Below are 19076 nucleotides of genomic sequence, written 5' to 3'. Positions count from 1 at the left end.
TCAAAACATCAGTATCCATGTTCAGCTATAGAGGGTTACAGAAAGGGCAGCTCCATGACCTCTCACCACAATATACTGTGCAGGGTAGGTTTGCTGAGAAGTATAAATTGTGCTGGTTATGTATCAAGTACAAGTTGTTTGAGTTTCATATGTAAAGACTAGACATCTTGCGTAAATTATCTGCACGTGGTCTGGTCTGTCTTTCTTTAGTCAATGGAAAGAAATGGGCACTTCTTGAGTGCAATTTGGCCTGTTTGAGACAGCTAAATCAGGATGAGATGATTCATGACATAAAAATATTTCTTTTCCCTTAGCAGAAAGTGAGTCTAGATGACTGGACGAGCTGCAGACGTCTACATTGTCACTGTCTAAATACAGACAAATAAAACCATCCATTACATAGTCCTGAGCTAAAAACAATAGACTAGAGTTTGAGGTGTACCAGCTCTAAACATAATTGAGATAGCACCAGTAAAAATACAAGTTAAAAAGTGATAAAAGAATCTTGATGATGTGCAAACAACATGAGTAAGTCTCCTCTGTCCAGAGCTGCTGTTTTCTTTAGTAGTGGTGTCTGAAGTAGCTATCTTACCAGCAGTATAATATACCTGTATGTGCTCCAGTTGTACTTTCAGGTGCAGTTTTTAATGGCATTTTCTCTCTCCCATGATCATCTCCAAGTCATATTGTCTCCCCACATCACTAGCGTAGCACCACACAGCACTGGTCTTTGATCAGGACAGATTCACTTACTGTCCACCTCTCAACTGTACTTCAATGTTGCTGCTGTTCATTTTATAGAGAAGCCAGATGGACAAAGTACATCAGTTTATTTCTTCCATGACCCTGAAAACACAGGAGTGTTTTTTATAATACTGTTTTTATCTAGTGATTTGCCTAGTTTAAATCTTAAACTCCCTGAGCAGTAGAGATTCCACTTTTTTCCTATGAGAAGTTGTAGCACATTATGGTGCATCTCATGAAGACAGGCTTTCTGATACTCAGCCTCTGAAATATCTTTGTCCTTCATTCCTGAGTCAGGCTGTGATGCTGTGGCTGTATCAAGGCTATGCTAGGTTAGGAGTCAGAAGAAAATATCCTTTCTGATATTTACCATTACAGTCTTGAAATTCACATTAATCTGACTTTGAATTGTTTAACTTAAAATGTATAGAATACTTGTATAGAAACTTTCTTCTCTTATTTTCTCCTTTGCAGATGATCATTCCAGGATATGTCTGAAAGGTGAAAATAGCCACGACAATTCAGACTACATCAATGCTAGCCCAATTGTAAGTACAGAAACCTATGAGAAATAATCCAAATAGTGAGTCCCTGTCTTTCCTTGTTGTTAAAATATGCTAACTTGAGGCACCTGACTGCTGAGGTTGTGCAACCTCAGGTTGTGAGCTCCTCACAACTCTGATGTCTCAGACTGTCCTTTCAAATTGAAGAGAAATAAATCTTCTACGTGTACATGCAATACCCTTAAAGTTTATATACTAAGAAAACAAAGTCACTAGGTAGTCTTTGTTCTACCTTGTAATACTGTCAGGTTTTCTGTACTTGATATTATTAACTTACAGATTATAAAATTAAATTATATACCCTTGGTGGAGCTTTTCTTTCTCTGAGGATTTAAAACCTGCTTGGTTTTTTTTGCTTTGTCCTACTAGGTACAGTCATAGGAGGAATGGTTTCAGTAGGCATGGAGAACTGAGCTCCACAGGGTTCTGAACTTCTGCAGCAGGAAGCAACATTTCCTCTTGCCTTTCTTCCTCTGTTGCCGTACCAATGCATAGCTTGGTGTTTCTGTAGTTCTCCTGGTTCTTCTCTGAGCTTGCTGTTTTGAAAGCGAGAAAGAAATGCCTTACCACTTGCATATTCATTCAAACTGCAAAATAGGTCAATCCAATTTTTGCCTCCAAATACTCCAGTGTGGCCCAGCTGCCCTTTCTCACCCTATGTAAGCTGAACATGAATTCTTTCTTGTCTGTGAAAGGTGATAGGGAGAAAAGGTCTTTATTTTTAGACACAAAGCAGGTATGATAGAGCCAGTAGCATTGCCCTGTCATAGCATCTTAATGGAAGTGTCATGATACCCATTTGAAGGGGGAAAAAGGCACTGTGTCCTTGACCTCTATGAGATGCTAGTATTGGAGTCACTTCTGCTCATGGTTCTTATTCACATTAATTAGGCACTAAAAAGTTATTACAGGGAAAGTATGAGAAAGAACTTAGGATGGAGAATTAGATACCACTGCAGTGGGCTGTGTACGCCATTACTGGCTCATTTTCCTGGGGAGTATCACTCCCCCAGTTAAATCACTTTGTGTTGGCAAGGCAGCTGACAATTTGCAACAGCATGAAATTACAGGCTGCTTCCTTCCAATGTTGTTGACAATACTTTTTTCCTTAAAAAATCCCACAACTGCATAGAAACTGTTCTCTGAACTTTGTTTCTGTTACTTTCAGCAGAGTTCAAAAGCTTCATTTCCTTGAACATATAAAAATGTTTTATTCAAAGAGTTAAAAAATACACAAAACCCAACAAACATCTTTGGGATGCTTTTGTCTTTGGCTTAGGGTAGAGGGGAAACCACTTGCACGCTTCAAGGACTGCCAGCTGCCATTTTAGAGGACAGGGGTAGACACTCACAGATTAGAGCCAGTTTTGGACTACTTTTAAGTATGTCTCTGATAGACCAAGCTCTAGCTGGCCCCAGGATCAGGAGATCAGAGTAACTTGGCACTCCAGGGAATATGCATCCTGCTTGTAAAGTCATGCACAGAGGTCCGGCTCCAGGGCTTCAGTGCTCTGTTTGCCTGTCTTCAGGGCACAGTCCGTGGGTTATGTTTGGTCAAGCCTTAATTTGATAGTAGAAGCTGAGAGGTTTTGTAGCAAGCACAGGAGTGGGAGGTGTTAACCGGAAGTGAGATGTTTTATTATTGTAAGAGCTTGGTTGTAATTTGCATGAGTTCAACATGGTGCAGAAAGGGAATTACAGCATCTTTAGACAGTACTAAGCCAGGTTCAATGGTGGCAGCAGTACAGATGCTGTGGTTTTACCAAATAACTAATACAGGCTTCTGCAACCTGCCCAAAAGTCTGTGTAGACACAGCTTAACTAGTTTTAGTACACAAATTTGGTTGGGGAGGGGGTAAATTCTTGCATGTGTGTATATGCCTGTTGCAGTTGTAATTCTGGATTATAGTGTATCTATTCCCTTAATTACATGGAAGAGAAAAGTATTAGATTAAGTAGTGTTGGGGGTGGAGAGACAGGACTAGGATTGATTTAGCGGGGAAGAGATTTGCTCTGTCTGGATGCCCAAAGCTAATGCAGGCAGAGGGTCTCTGCTGCCACAGCTTTAACTGTCATGTAAAACTTGCCTTTCTATCCAGCACTTAATAAGGGTATTTTCTTCGGCAAGGTTGGAAGGTATTTTCTTTTTGTAGCTTTCCCAGACTTAAGAGTTTTGTTCAATAAAACAAGTCACACTGATAAAGCAAAAATTCTCTATGGTTGTTTCTATATCTCTTACAGAAATATTTCTATGCCCAGAGATAAGTGGGAGCATAAGTGTTTCATTGGATTGGGACGAGCACCCAATATCTTGCATAGCCATGAAAAAACTGCCAAGATAAACTCTTGAGTTCCTCTTCTTCATGGTAGGATAGGGACCCTACTGTGTGGGAAGGAGTGCCACAGCCCACATTTTGTAGATGACCTGTTATTCCAAGGAAAGAGATGCTCCAGATGGTTTTGTGAGTTTGTTTCACTAAGTCAACAGTCATTTTGCTATTTTGAAAGCAATAGATAAAATGTGTGTTTCCTGAAGGTGATGCTGTGGGAGGTTGGTAGGAGGAAATCACTACTTTGCAAGCCCATAGTTTGCAGAGATTCCCTGCAAACTGTTTTATATCAAAAGAAATTAAATATCTTCAGGTTAGTGTAAACGTATTTATTAATCTGGTATAGTTTTTGTATAATGAGGTAGAATATAGGAGTACCAGAGGCATTCAGTCTCTGTTCTCCCCACCTCAGAAGCCTACTGGAATATTGGGCACCTGGTTCTGCAATATTTACTGTGGCTGTACAGCTATTTCAGCCTGAGCTGGACATACATGCTATTACTACTGCTGTTTATTTGATATCTTTTCTGTTAGCAGACACACATTTAATCAACATCTTTGTAAGTGTACCACGGATGTGGAGTACCAGTAAATCTGCCTTTATTCGCTCTTGCAAAAATTCTGCCATTTCTTTCCTTCTGACTGCTGCCTTTCAACTTAAATAACCTCAGTAATTATCATGCCAATACAGTGATGTTCCTGGTGCATTTGCGCCTTGCAGCGCTTGGGTTAGGAGTGAGCATTGTAGTGAGCTGCAAGATGGGCATTAATGGCACAGGATCAGTGTGGTCTGGACTGACTGGAAGAGGCTTTTTCCTCCCTGCACGTGTGAGCTGTCTGGTAGGGGAAGAGTGTAAAGTAAAGTAATTATATTTGAGCTTCAGAAGGGGAGGCTTCCAGTCGTGTACATGTCGCTGGGTATCTCCAGCTTCTGGGTCACTGGTCCAGTCTCCAGCTGCGGCTCACTCAACCTTAACTTAAGTCTAAATGAGTGCAGCAGTACACCATAAAAAAATCCCTGTGCTAGACAATGAGCTGGCCACCTGCCCACGTTTCTTCCTTTTAAAAAATGCTACCCCCCTCAAGACCTCCTTTCCCTCCAATATGTTGTGAAAACTGCGGTTAGATTGATGGCCTCACCACAGCTGGGAGTGGGTGAGGAGAATCAGCAAAGATTTTGTCCAAACTCTTCCCATAGGTCTTTAATTTTTCTGTAGCGTGAGGCCAGGCAAAATGAGTCCTTAGGATAAATCTGCAGAGTAAAAGCGAGGTAGAAATCTGTTTCCCCCCTCTCTGAAATAACATAAAGTACTATGATAATAACTCTGCTATCGGCAGCTGAATGAAAGGCTTGCAATTACAGCACAAGAAGACCCTGACTGTGCAGAATAAAACTGTGATAATTACATCTGTCATATTTGTACTTAGTCCTCATTAAATTTCGGGAAAATCATCCAGTAGTAAATAATGTGCAATCTTTGCTTTTAAATCAGAGGTCATGAAAGTAAATGGGAATTCTGTTTTTCCTCATAGGGTGTCTGAGAGAGAAAAAATCCCATCAACTACATTTAAAAACTCAGTTTGCTTATTATTGAAGACACCAGACTGAGGAATGTCATTAGCATGACAGTTTGCTCAAACACAGCATCCAAATTTCATCACCAAGAATAGACTCTGAAATTCATAATGGCATTCACAACCAGATTTACTTTTTTCATTCCATTAGGGGTTTTAAAGGAAGGATTTAAAAATTGGTTTAATTTTTAATTCAAACATGAAGATGAGGACTAGTTTTAATTTTAATGCTGAGATGAATGCGATTACAAATTTCATCTGTATTTTCTGGATATGCTTTCTTTTAAAAAAACAAATATACTTTTTTACTTTTAGAGACTGTCTATATACTCTGTGTAATAAATACATGCATCAAAGTAGATTTTATTGGTATTATAAACACATTAAGTCTGGAAACACTGGATCTCATTCTGATTTAGGACTATTTCAGCTGGACTCAGAGGATTTAGATCAAGGCAAATACGGTGTGACTGAGACTGTATCTCACCCAGCATCTTTCTGTGTGGACAGTAAGGATCTGACAAGCTGAGAGGGAAGGTAAAGGGCAGGAATGAATCACTGTATCATTTACATGAGATTTCAGAATGGTCATTGATGCCTATTGACACTTTTACTTACAGTTTCAGAAGACTACTTAACAAGAATCAATATCTACCAGTCTCAAGTCCAAATACAATAAATTTCAGGATTTTGCATAACGTATTGATTTTGCATGATTTCGTCAGCATTATCGATGAAATCATGCAGCAGCACAATCTCTATCTAAAAACTGAAAAATAATCAGAGTTCTGCAGGGAATCCTTGCAAAATTCTAGGATAAGGCAACTGGATAGTAGAATTCTTCAAGGAAAACTAAAGGAGTAGCTTTTATTCTCTAGTAAAGCAAGGGTGAAATTGGGGCCTGGTACTAATTTAACAAAGGTACAACTAATTGTGATACCGTGTTCTTTATATATCTTCCTACTTTAAGAAATTGTAAGTCAACTTATATTACAAAGGCCTGTAGAAAAACACAAGTCATGCAGCTAAAGTTTTCTGTAGTTTTTCTTTTCCAACAAGAAATCTGAATGCTCCTCCTTTTTGTTTCCATTTGCTTTTGATATTGGTAGTGATGGAAATCACCACAGTCAATTGCATGGTCAGTTATAGTAATCCTTGGTCCCTTTCTTTCCCTAATACAAAATCATGGAAAAATAGATTGAAACATTATCACCAGACTTGCCTTTGTTGTACTGCAGCAGAAAATGAGGATTCCACCATAGCAGAATAGTTGTAATAATTGCAGCTTTTCTTTCCAAAAATGGCTGTTTGATCCAGTTCTGATGTAAGTCTTGTGAAATTTATGCTTTGATGGGGACATAGAGGGAAAAATCTTGTTCTTTTTGAACAATTACTATTAGGGTGATTTTGGAAGGTAAAATGTAGCAAACAGTCAATTTTTGTTTTAATACTTGATAGTATGGAGCCTGCTGTTCTCTATTCTTCTCTGGAGAATACATTTTCTGTTCTATTTTCATGAAGTGAGAAAACTGAAGGATCCCTAAAAGAAGATAATGACTACTGACATTTAAAAAAAGCCTTTTAGTTGTTCCTTGATTAGTTAGTTTAAAACCCATTGCTGACTTTATTTCTTTATTCAAACTTTTGTTAACTGTGATAGATTAACATGCCCTTGGTGTTCTTGGTGACCTTGACAGAATAAAAAACATAGCACAAACATTCAAGAACTGTCCCTTGCACCTACTCACGTTTAATTTAATGTGACCAGAGTAGTGATTTTTCACACTTTTCTTGAAATATGTGCCCTTTAAAACAGTACATATAACAGAAAATTGATGAAACCATGAATTTCATTTAATTAGTTTAATCTTTGCTCTTATTTTTGTTCAGTTAAATATCATTTAATAGTGTGATAGGGCTTTCTGCCATCTTCTATTTGCTCCAAGTGAGTTTCTGCTCATAATTGTTTTCTGTGCAACACAATGTGCTTGAAATGTAATAATTGTCTTTTGAATTATTGTTAAACTGCTGATACACTTCACTACTCTGTGCTTATTGTAATGTTTGCCACATTCCAACAGCACCTTTGTGACAGCGGTTGATTAATGCTAAAATGCAAAGATTGGCCTATTCCTGATTTATCAGCTGAATGTTGAGAAGTACTTCCTCCATGACAGAGCTATTTGCATCATCATTGATTTCTTCTGCCTTTGTTTTCTGGCATGTCTACATACAAAAGAATTTAGTTTAGGAAGAAATTCAAAGTAAATTATTATTTTTCTAAAGTTTGGTGTGTTCACTGTTGGTCACATTTCCAAGTCAGGCTCTTGTTAGACAAGTGACACCATTTTCAAGTGGATGCAGCCTACAGCACTTTCCCCTGGGAGTAGCAAGTCCTCCTTGGTGCAGGGCAGTTTTCTAAGCTAAGAGTTGTAGATCCAGCATAGGAAAACATTTAGGCACATGATTAAATCTTATAGATTTCTGTGGGATTCAAAGCAAAACAACAGAAGTTATTTCAGCCATAATGGAGAAAAAAAAATCCTCTAAGCCTGACTTTGCTTAATCACATTTGCAGTTGTTTTCAGCTGTGTTTAGATCAGTGTCTCAATTCTTACACAAACAAGTTGCCCAATTTTAAATGGTTCGTAAGGTTTTTTTGCTAATACGCTTTCTGAAGAAAGCTAGTTTTTCCCTGATCTCAAAACACCTATAGTAGTAAATATCCTGCTATCGGAAGTGCTTTTGGCAAAAGGCAAAGAAAGAAAGGTTGAAATTTGTGAGCAATTGCTTGTTGTAAGAGTTTTCTGCTGATAAGAGAAGCATCTCAATGAAGCTTAGAATAAAATGATAGTATAATAGACATCCTGGTCAAGGATAACTATGGGTGGTGAATCAGAAGTATGCTTTTATTCTAAATAGATTGAGTGACTTCATTTTACCTGTGTTGTGTTGTCATGGAGAATTTTAATATTAAGTCCAGCTTAATTATACATCAGAAAATTAGAAACATAAAAGTGTTCTCTTCCTTTTTGCAACATTCATCATATTGTTGTTCTGTTGGAATAACTTACATCTGTTCTTTTATGGTTCTTCCCTCTTTTATGTTGCACATAATTATGAGGTGCCTTCTTTTACGCTGACATGTACCATCACTGAAAATTTTGATAGGCTATGAATAAATTCAGTAGACGCCTGTTAATGCAAATGTGACTCACATTCATTCTTATTCAGATCTTTACTTATAGAACAGATTCGTGTATTGAGACAAATTCTGCCTTCAGCTACATGGGTATAAGTTAACTCTCGCCGACTTCACTGTCACTGAGTCACATCCGCACATCTGAGAGCTGAACTAGGTCTCTTTTCTTTAGGTTCAAAGTTTTGTCTTGCCCAGTTCAGGGTTAGAATGAGTTTGTTAGTTTTTTAATCCTATCAGCAGATCTTCTTTTTCAGCAGAATGGGTCCTAAGATTTAGAACCAAGAAAACCACCCATCAGTTCAAAAACATTCATTGTAACACACTAATCCTATTTACTCTTGATGGCTTTGTTTCTTAGATTCTTTATTTTTTCTGCTCAGTGAATTTTCTGCTCCTTGAATTAAATGTAATAATTAAGGTCTTTAAGCAGAACTTCCTCTATTGAGGCCAAATCCATGCATTTAGATAAATCAGCTAACCAGAAAAAGCCAGAAACTGAATTTGTTCCCCAATTTTGCTGTTTTTTAGTTACATGTGCCCTTGACTGGCACGGTGGAAATGGAGAACATATTTAGATGTGTGGAGCATTCTTAACACTCAGTGTAGAAAAATGTTTCAAATGGCTCCTAGGTTGCTATGAAACCATGAGTACTGATCTCAAATAAATGCCTTTGTCAACCACCATAAATGATCTTACGTTGCATATTGAGGGCTTAAGACATTGCTCATCATGTGTCCTGATATTCATCTGGTAGTATCAGTCTTTTGTGGAAAAAGTTCTCTGAGCTTATAAATAGAAATAAAATTCTTTGCTTGCCAATAAAGAATGGAGGGACACGACAGTCCTTTAGGAAGCCCCTTGTTTCTGCCCTCACATACTTTCTGTCTCTAAGACAGCAAGGGATTTTCTTTTAAATAAATCCAATCTGTGTTCTCTTTCCTTATTCCAGATGGACCATGACCCCCGAAACCCTGCGTATATTGCCACCCAGGGCCCTCTCCCTGCTACTGTTGCTGACTTCTGGCAGGTAAGTTAAATCTCTCTTTGAAAACTGAATTTATGTCACAAGTCAAACGTTTTCCTGTGCTTGTAGAAATGTAAGGTGTATAAAAATATGTTGTGCTTGAGTCACAATAGGTGGAAAAACCTACATTCAAATGTCTTTTTAAAATCTAGCACATGAATATTCAAGCCATTTATGTATATGACAAGCTCTGTTGATCTGGAAATTATATTGAAAACCTCAGGCCAAAGTATTCATATTTTACTGCTAGATCTCTATAATTAAACTACTGCCAAGGACTAGATGATTTTCAGAGGGCCTGACCTTCTTAAGAGCGTAGACAGAATTCACTGTCACTCTCCAGATCAAAAAGGACCTAGCACTATGTGCCATGAATTTTTCCATTGAAACCTACTTCTCACATGTCCCAGTTCCCCAAAATGCTTGAATTGCTATGTATTTTCCCTACCACAGGTAGCTGAGTAAAAGGCTGAGTTAAAGACGCTGCTGCATAAAGTTAAGTAGGTGCATAATTTTTTGCAGGACGGGGGTAAAGGCAGTAGTTCCTGGTGCACAAATGTGAGCTTACTTTGCATGCAGGTTTTTTTATGTGCTCGTGCAGCTCTCAGATTTGGAGATACACACGCTGCCAGGCTAGGTGTGTGCAATTGTGTGATGGATATGCTGTGTTAGATGTTCCTTTATAAGTGTAAAAGTGCACCTGAGAGCTTACTGAAGCTGTTTGGGGAAGAGGCCAACTGGGGCTTATTATCAACATGAACATATGTTTTTATTTTTTGTTCTGCATTATGAATTTAGAAACATTTGTTCTCAAGATAAAGAATATCTATGTAAAAATTTCAGAAGTGCCATTGTATTTTGGGAGCTTGCATCAGTTGAAATCACCATCTCTCTTCAACTGTATCACTTGGTCTATGATTAGAAAATGTTAACTGATCCCTATGGAAGATGCTTTTCATGTCACAATTTCCTACTGTTTCTGATGAGGAATCGGGACATTTTAAAAAAGCTTGTTTGATTTTGGGTGCCTGGATATTTAAATGCTTAGTCTGAGATATTTTGAGACTGGTTTTTAGAAGTGCAGAGCAAATGATTTCTGCTTGAAGTCAGCTGAGCTGTTGGTCTGGCTTAAATTTTCAAGTAACTTGTGATTTTTGTCTTCACTATTTGGTAATTAGACATAGTTGAGAAGACTGATCTCTTCCCTTGGCAAGTGGATTCCTTGTAACAGGCATGATACTTGAAACTGTGTTTCTTAAGTTAAACATGCAAAATCAAATACCATGTTAGATATTCTGTAATGACATTTTATGATTCCTAAGGCCCATATTTTTAATGGTATATTTTTGCGTATTTGTATTTTTACATTTTGTACATTTTTACCCAAAGTGTACGTTTACATGTTGAAAAAATGTGTGTTTTCATTTTTAAAAAACACAGTTTAAGCATTGCTGCTGACACAGAAATGAGAATTAATCATACAGACATTGTATGAAGGATATATTTTGTTCTTTTCCCATTCCAGTTTGCACAGTTAGGCAACCTCTTTGCACAGACACAGAGACTAGAACTGAAACGTTACTTCTTTGTTCTGTGATCCAGCCTTCTTCATTCAAACTTCATACTCAGAAGGTCTCTTTCTTGACTTTTTTTCTTTGTACTATTTGTGAGTGGAGAGTCCTCACTTTCCTTCACTTTCCTTCTGCTCTTTTTAGCGATTTCTCCTCCCAGTTATCCATCAGTGAAAGTTCACTCCATCTCCCCACCAGATTTGCTGTAAATATCTCCACAGAAACCATTTGGCAACCATGGTTCAGCTTCTGCTCGAGTGTGGCTATGTGTCCATTTTTGATGTGATACTGTTTTATTGTTTCTTCTATTAGGTTCCATAGAAAAGTTTGTTTCTTGCATTTATTTTTATGATGTCTCTCACTTGAACATAACAACCTACCTGTGTCAGATTGGTCCATCACCCACTGTTCTTAAACTTCCTACAGATCACATATCGATGTGCTGGTTCCTGTCCCAAGCTTTTTATATGGCCGAGGGTATCAATGAGGCATAATAAACAAGCCAGGAGAGATTAACTCCTTAGAGAACACTGCATCCATAACTGCTGAAATGTAGTAAGTCCTTTGTACAAGTCAAAAGCCATGGCTTGAAGTTGTTGAGGTTTATGTCCAGATGCAGAAGCAAAGTTTACATCCATTTTTCAACTAATAGTACCTATTTTAAGTTAAAGCAGGGAATCCTGAACTTGCTATGGAAAATAGAGTATTAACTCCAGTCAGGGCAGAATCCTTTGATGTTTACTTGAATACAGTTTTCTGTAGTTTATACAGACCATGGTGCTGCCACCAGGGATTGTTTAAAGATTCAGTTATTCATTCCTGGTACATCTTCTCAGTGATTCTCCTCCCTCTCCCTCCTCCACTTAATACCAGCTGTTGCTGAACTGTGTTGCTTTTTTCCCCTTCTGTGTACTCAGTGAAGCAGTTTTCTGACTGATAGTGAGAAGAGTGACTGACTCCAGAGAGACCTGGGACTATTCTGCTGTTTCTTGTCTAAATGCACAATGTCATGCTTTAGCAAGTCCAACAGAAACTCTTGGAGCTTGGCATCACCTTCTATGGCAATATTTAATAGATGTATTTCTTCCTATTTTTGCAGAGACTTAGCTGCTAATATTCCCAAGAGCCTAGCTGAATGGTGGGCATCAGTCACTCCATTTTATCTTGGCTGAAAGGCTGCCCCAGCAAGAAGCTACTATAACCACTTCTGTAGGCATTTCAAGCTGATTTCTAGAAAAAAATCGTCTACAAAGCATTTGTTTTACTTGAAAGTGTAAGACAACTTTCTTGGCATTTACAACACAGCTGATACCTATAATGAAATCCAAACTGCTGCTGATTTGTTCTGATTGTCTAGATTTCATGCTCAAATTCCAGAGAGAGTTTCTAAACTTAGTTTCCCTTAAACTTGCATTAGATTCTTCCACCCACCAGTGACTATGTCTACATTAGTAAGCAGTGTGGCCCACTAGGAATGGATTTGTAGAATGTCACAGTACTTACTTTGTAGGTTTTACTTTAGACCAACTGTTCAGTGGTCCAACGGACCAAATGCCTATTGGCGAAAGAGAGGGCTACACATGCATCTGGAGGAAGCTTCTTCCGAAAGGAGCTCAGTTCCTGAGCTCTAACACTGCTCTGCAGTGTCTGCTGCTCTTCATGTTTGTCATCTGCATAATCATGTGGTCACATCCATTATCTCTATTTAAGACCAAACAGGCAATGTAGTTTTGGATAATCTTTTTTCCTAGTTTTATTGGCACACCCCTCTAAAACCTGTTATGTTGATCCACCGCCCAGTATTTTTGTGCAAGTGCTATTAGACACTTAGCAATCAAATTCCCATTTACTGTTTCCGAGTTGCCCAGATCTGAACAGGGATCATGGTCAGCTCAGTGTGTCATCTTTCCCAAACTGGGCAAAGCTTTTTCAGAAAATATTGATGATGCTTTGTCCAGTCTCGTCTTGTTTAGCAGATCCATGCCTGGTACCACTATGGGACTGGAGGGGGACCAGTTTCAATCATCTCACTAGTGACCACTTCTTGGAAGATTACGTCCTTTTTGGTAAGGTGAGGAAGAAGAGCAGGTATTGTTCGTCAGTACGATCTAACTTGAGCCACTAGATTCAGCATTTTCTGTACACCTTTCTATTCATTTGGGTTTTCATGTTGACCTGAGAGAGATCAGCTTGATGGAAGTTTTTCTTTCAAAGATGCAATCTTTGAGCTGGAGATAGTCCAAACTCCTGTATATTGGTCATTTTCAAATGGTGTTCAAATTTCTGTATGTTGTGAAAATAATAATGATAAAAAAGACAAGAGTCTTACTGTGGATTTTCTTAATGGTGTAAGACCACTTCCAGGCATCAAACTTGCACAGTTGTCTGTGTCCCTCTGGTTTACTTCTCCAGCTCCTTATATACTTGGCATAGCTCCTCTAAGTCAACAAATGCCAAGTTAGTTCTAACTTTCCTGGCTTACCTATTTCTTTGAAAACTTTCTAGCCTGCAGAAGTTCTGTTGTCAGTCATCTCATTGATCTGTTTTGCCACAGGGCTTCCTAATCTGTCTGGATACTCTGTGTTTGCAGCTCAAGCAGAGATTTCATCTCTGCCTGCATGTCATCTCTTAGACCGCTCTGGAAATTTTCCAGCTACTACTTTAATTAATTTTGAAAAGCCTCCAGCTGATTTAAGTCTTCTTTTAATTTCATCTGGTCTTGTTTTCATCTCTTTTTACCAATTACTATTTCTGAGAGATACCTCCTTCATTGATTCTATTTTGGTTCAGTGGGAATTCCACCTCACGATTCCCTTTCTTGAAAACTGGATGCCTCTCCTCACATGTATTAATCCATTTTTACCTGAGTGGTTAAACAATTTGCCAGGTCTGTGAGTTGTTTTCTTCTCAGCTGGAAAGAGAATTCATCCTTAGGATAAGGTTTTGCTTTGATACAGTTCCATTTTATTTAGAAAGAAGGTACAGAGTTTTATTTCCTTGAACAAAGGCAGAATCAAATAACAGGCAATAACTTCCTTTTTCGAAACCTCATTCACCCAGTCTTTTACCCCCAACCTCTCTTTCGGCTTTTCTTCTGCCAGGATCACAATGCTAGTTTGTCGAGCTGTGCTGGTGGTTTCTTTATTCCTTTTACACGTTTTTGCTGCTTATCTGGATTAATCATCTTGCCTTGATTAATGCCTCTCTGCATTAAGCATATCAGTTTCTAGAGAAACTCATGGGTCCATATGCTTCACGTTTCTCTTGGTTTTGATGATAACTTCTGTAATTTCAGTTATCAGGCTCCATAAAAGAGTTTGCTTGTTTCTTACATTTATCTTGAATGAAAGGTGATGATTTTGTCCAGCAGCTTCAGTGAGATTTCACTCAGGTCTTTCACATAACGCTATTAAAATTCAACATCTCTTTGAACATAATTCAAAAGAAAGAGGATGCAGAACATTTCTGATCTATAACAAGTTTTCGCAGCAGGAGTTCCATGTTGTGAATAATTCTGGAGGCATAAAATTTTATTATTTTCCGTATGTGCTGGGTTATAATTCCATGAAGTATTTGACATGAAGTACATGTCTTAACTTGCAAAGTATTCTAAGAAGCAAGGGATAATAATATGCAAAAAACTGTCCCTAGGAGTTAGGATATTTAGAACCAACTGTCCTTGCACTGAAAAGGATGGATTTTTATAAATTGCATGTCTGCTAAGGTTTGTTGTATCCGAATAGAGATTTCTGTAGGAGGCCATAATTTTTCCCTCTGGAAGATACCCCACATTATGCCTTGCTTTCATAAATCTACCCACATTTGCCCTTCTTTCCCTCACCCTTGTTGGAGGGAAGTGCATTTTCATGTTTTTTTATTTTACCATATTAAGTGAAACAGAGGAAGGGATCAGAAGCTGGGCATCTATTGCCAACAAACAAAAAGAAAGCTCACTGGAGTGGAGGTTTACACTGTTGTGATTATGGGAAGTGGGGAGACTTCATCTCTGCTCCTTTGATTATTTTCTATTTTTATTGCAAGACTATTAAAAGTAAAGTGCAGAAAAAGTCCCAAGAGTAAAGACCAGAGCCCTAATCTGAGCCAGGGAGTTCGGTTGCCATTTGCTTTTCATTGCTGTCAATCCTGCATTTCTTAATCTAAAACTATTCTTAGAATTATTTTTCTCTATCCATATTCAGCAGTATATTATCACACTCAGTTCAAAAACTTGACTATTGTTTTCCTCCCAGATCACACCAGCATGTTAAGAACCCAATTCCTGGGTTGCGGTCTTCAGAACATGATAAATCTTTGCATGTCTTTTTGGCAGCATTTGCTTTTCTCTTCCAGTTTTTGAATTCAACAAAAGACATACAAAATACTGTCAGTTGATTGTTTCCTGTGTAAAAAGGATTAGTCATCACTGATCTCCAAGGGCAAATCCCAGTGGGCAAAAGACTATGTCTCTGTAGCTGAATGAGTCTCCCTGCAAAATCGGTGTTCCAAGCCCATGGGCTGAGTAAGAACAACTGTACCAAACCCTCCCCTGCTCTAATTGCTGTTTTCTGTGCTCCCAGTTCAGCATGTTTTGTGAGTGCTGAAATTAATTTACAGATTAAATTATTTTTCTGCATTTTGTTCTTCTGTGCAGAACACAGTGCTTTCAGTCAGTCTTGATTCCCAAGTTTTATTTTCCTTGTCTGGAATGGGACTTCCTGCGTATATAATCAGTTCTCACCTTCAGAAAGAAGAACAGATGAAACGTGACACAAAGCAATTCAACGTGTAAAATATGCATATTTTAATTTAATAAAAGAAAAACAGCAAGGGAGAGATAGGCACAGAACAGTAGCCCCTAGAGCTCTAGTAACTTGTCAAACCATGTGAAATAAATATAGCATTAGGAATTCCATAGGCATTCAGTAAAGGAGTGTGTGTTTACCATGCTCACTTCTAATTATGGCTCTGGTTGGAGAAGGTACTTAGAAGTGGTCCCTTTAAAATGTCTGTCCCTTTATTGCTTAGGTTCCACCTTTCCAATACTGAAGTGAAAAGCTAGTTACTGGTGATTTTGGTGGACTGTCCCTCCTTAACGTGGTTTTGTCAACACTGCAATACTAAGTAGCGCTCATGTTTAAATTATTTAATAATTTGGCTTGAGTTAGGAGTCTACTGAGAATAAGAGCAGTTTATGTCTCTCTGAGAAAGCAAAGTTATTGCAACACATACAGTCATCTTCAGTTTGCATTTCCCATTGACCTCCAAACAAGTGTTGCTGCAACAACAGGACATAACACATGGATCCAGTCTGACAACCACGGTATTTATATATGGTCCTCTCTGAAGCTGTCTTTTCAAGTGCAAGAGTCAGATATTTTTTTTAATTAAACATAGATTGTTGATCATTGTTTTTTCAACCTACAGATTTGGTTAGCTGCCTGGCACAGCTATGACGTTGCAAATGACAACTCTGAGTGCCAGATTTGACCCTTTTCATGTCAAAATGATAAGTCATTTTCAACCACAAGGTTTCACAAAAGAGGTTGCTTTTTGACTGGCATATGTTGTGAAGTTCTGGTTGATAACAAAAAGCTAAATTCCCCCCAGTTATTTTTATTTTCAGTTAAAAGCTCCCACCTTTTTTTTTTAACCCATTAAAAAATTGGGATTTGGTTTTAAAATATTCCAGAAAATACCATTTTCTGACTGTCTCCATTCAATACAATGTTTCCGATTTCCCATGGAGAACTTGAAAGAATTCACAGTTGAGTTAATTATTTTCAAGATATGTAGTGGGATGGATATTGTCTGATACAGCAAGAGTTAGTACCTTGCTTTGTTACTGTTTTAGGAGCTGTGTTTATTCATGTTGAGTTTTGATTATATTAGAAATTATTTGGGTTCTGTTTGCTTGTTTGTCTGTTTTTCCAAATAGTTGCATTTATCAATATTTGGGAAGCCTAAAAGACTGAAAAGGTGAATTCTTTAGTTTACTGGAGATCTCTCCCAGAAAGCAGCTGGTGTGATTAGCCTGTTATTTTTAGTGAACAGGCTGGATTTAACTGATTATCCCATCTATTTTCTACTTTTAAATCATCACATTTTAGAAACTTCTCCACCAGCCCCATCAAAAGAAGAGTGTCTGGTAGGAGTACATATCTTGTCATTTCCCCATCACTAAAATAAGTAAGAAAATGACTGAAAAAGGGGCTTGGGGAGGATCATTCATTATAAAAAGAAGCTTCAAAATGATGAAGTGTCTGAAAAAAATAAGGGGATTCATAGTAACCATTTTATTTACAAGCTAGTAAACAAGGACGTTTTAAAATATAAGCTGTCAAAAAGTGGTGTTTTATCAGATTTGTGGCAGTGGTATAACACTGATTCTCCTATTTGTGACTTTATTTTTCTCCTTACTTGAAAAACCGATTCTGTGCTCCTTTGCAGTTCATACTAAATATAATTTATCCCAGTGTGGAAGTCCTTTGTATGGGACTGACATGCTGGGTAACCACAGCATGAGGTCTCTACACGTGGTGGATTTCATCAACAGGGAATCCTGCGGATATCGAACGCACTGCTCATCTTTGGGTTGTAGGATTCGGCCTTTAATTTGCAATAAATAGAACGGGATGGTATTATTCTTGTCTAAGAAACGTTTTGAGAATGATGCATACAACAGAACCTCATTAAAGATCATTAACATGTTACTCTCTAGGCATATAGGCTGAAGGTAGACATGTCACGCAAAATTATATGCTGTCTTCGCTTTTCAGCAAAGGATGCATTGCAAATTCTGTAGTGAACTCCTATATGTAACTCAGACTTTATCACTTTCATTCAGAAGACTCCATTCAACATTTCTTCTCCTTCTGAAAGTATTACTGTAAATTAAAAACATGAAACTGCCTGTGCTAAGTTATTTAAATAAGTTTAGTTTTACATATTATAAATATATGTATGTATATAATATATAGAATATATTTAGGTTTTATAGACACTTAGAGTCTTAAGGCTTAATTTTGCTGGGCTCTGCCTATAAAGAAAAATCTCTGCCCTGAGGACCTGATATTCTCTTTGTTCTTATATCACATACATTGACTTACTTTCTATTGTGCAAGCATATAAAGTTCAGAATTATGTGAATTACTATGGATTTGCAACTGAACCTTGTACTTTATTCTTGAAGCCAGCCTGAAATATCTCTTTGGTAACCAGAGGCACTTCTCCGAAGGCTGTACTGGGATTATGCAGACCAGGTCCATGCTACCTGTTCCTTCATTAATTACAAAGACACACTCCTTGGGGCCGCTTTCTAGCTTGTGGCCATGTCTGGACACTCTGAGCACAGCAGAGTGTTAGGTGTTGGGAGATGTGGCTTCTGAAAAACCCATCACCAAATTGAAGATGGGGTGGTGAACAGGTAACAGTATAAAACTTTGTGAACTGCCTTTGAATCTTCCTGCTTCTGTGTTATTTGGAAGAAATCCAGATAACAACCTGATGGTGTAATACTTAAGTTATCAAGGAAACAGAGAAAATGCTGTAGTCCTCCAGTCACAGGCTGTGAGTCTTGGTGAAAATCCCGTCTCAATGGTAAGCACAGGAGATGCAGTGACAATTTCTTGTAACAGGGATGACAGCACTAGATTGTATTGCCTTCTTGATTTAGTAGATTTGACTTCTACATTTTCACACAATGACCTAAAAGAAATATTATACCCCAGAGTAACTTTGAAATTGTTTGTTTAAATTAACTTTCATTTGGATTTATGCTTAATGAAATCTTCAGAGATGCAGACAGCCTCTCTCTAATGAAATGCTGTATCTTTGAACCAATGAACAGGGTTGCCAAACTGTAAGGATTCCTCTCTAAACGAGTGGGCTTTTATAATGTTACACTTGGGTGGCACAAGCAGAGTGCTAGATGATTAGTTTATGGTCTAGATCATTGTATTTTTATTACACTCATAAAAACTGTGTTTCTCCTCATTTTCGTAATGGCTTCAATGAGCTTCTATACCTTCTAGAGGCACATTAAATTGTTATGTGATGAAAGTACTGAT

General features: G+C 37.9%; 1 protein-coding gene across 2 annotated transcripts in view; it reads left to right on the top strand.

Annotated features, from left to right (window-relative positions):
* Nucleotides 1-19076, top strand: part of PTPRN2 (protein tyrosine phosphatase receptor type N2) — a 683390-nt gene that overhangs the window by 626904 nt on the left and 37410 nt on the right. For both annotated transcript variants that reach the window (XM_074831707.1, XM_074831706.1), the window contains 2 exons: nt 1219-1292; nt 9365-9442. In XM_074831707.1, coding sequence (XP_074687808.1) covers nt 1219-1292; nt 9365-9442 — 152 coding nt within the window. The remainder of the gene's footprint in view (nt 1-1218; nt 1293-9364; nt 9443-19076) is intronic.

The sequence above is a fragment of the Strix aluco genome, chromosome 1 (genome assembly GCF_031877795.1).
Source record: "Strix aluco isolate bStrAlu1 chromosome 1, bStrAlu1.hap1, whole genome shotgun sequence".
Taxonomy (NCBI): domain Eukaryota; kingdom Metazoa; phylum Chordata; class Aves; order Strigiformes; family Strigidae; genus Strix; species Strix aluco.
The sequence above is the reverse complement of the archived record's forward strand: the minus strand, read 5'-3'. Positions and strand labels throughout refer to the sequence as shown.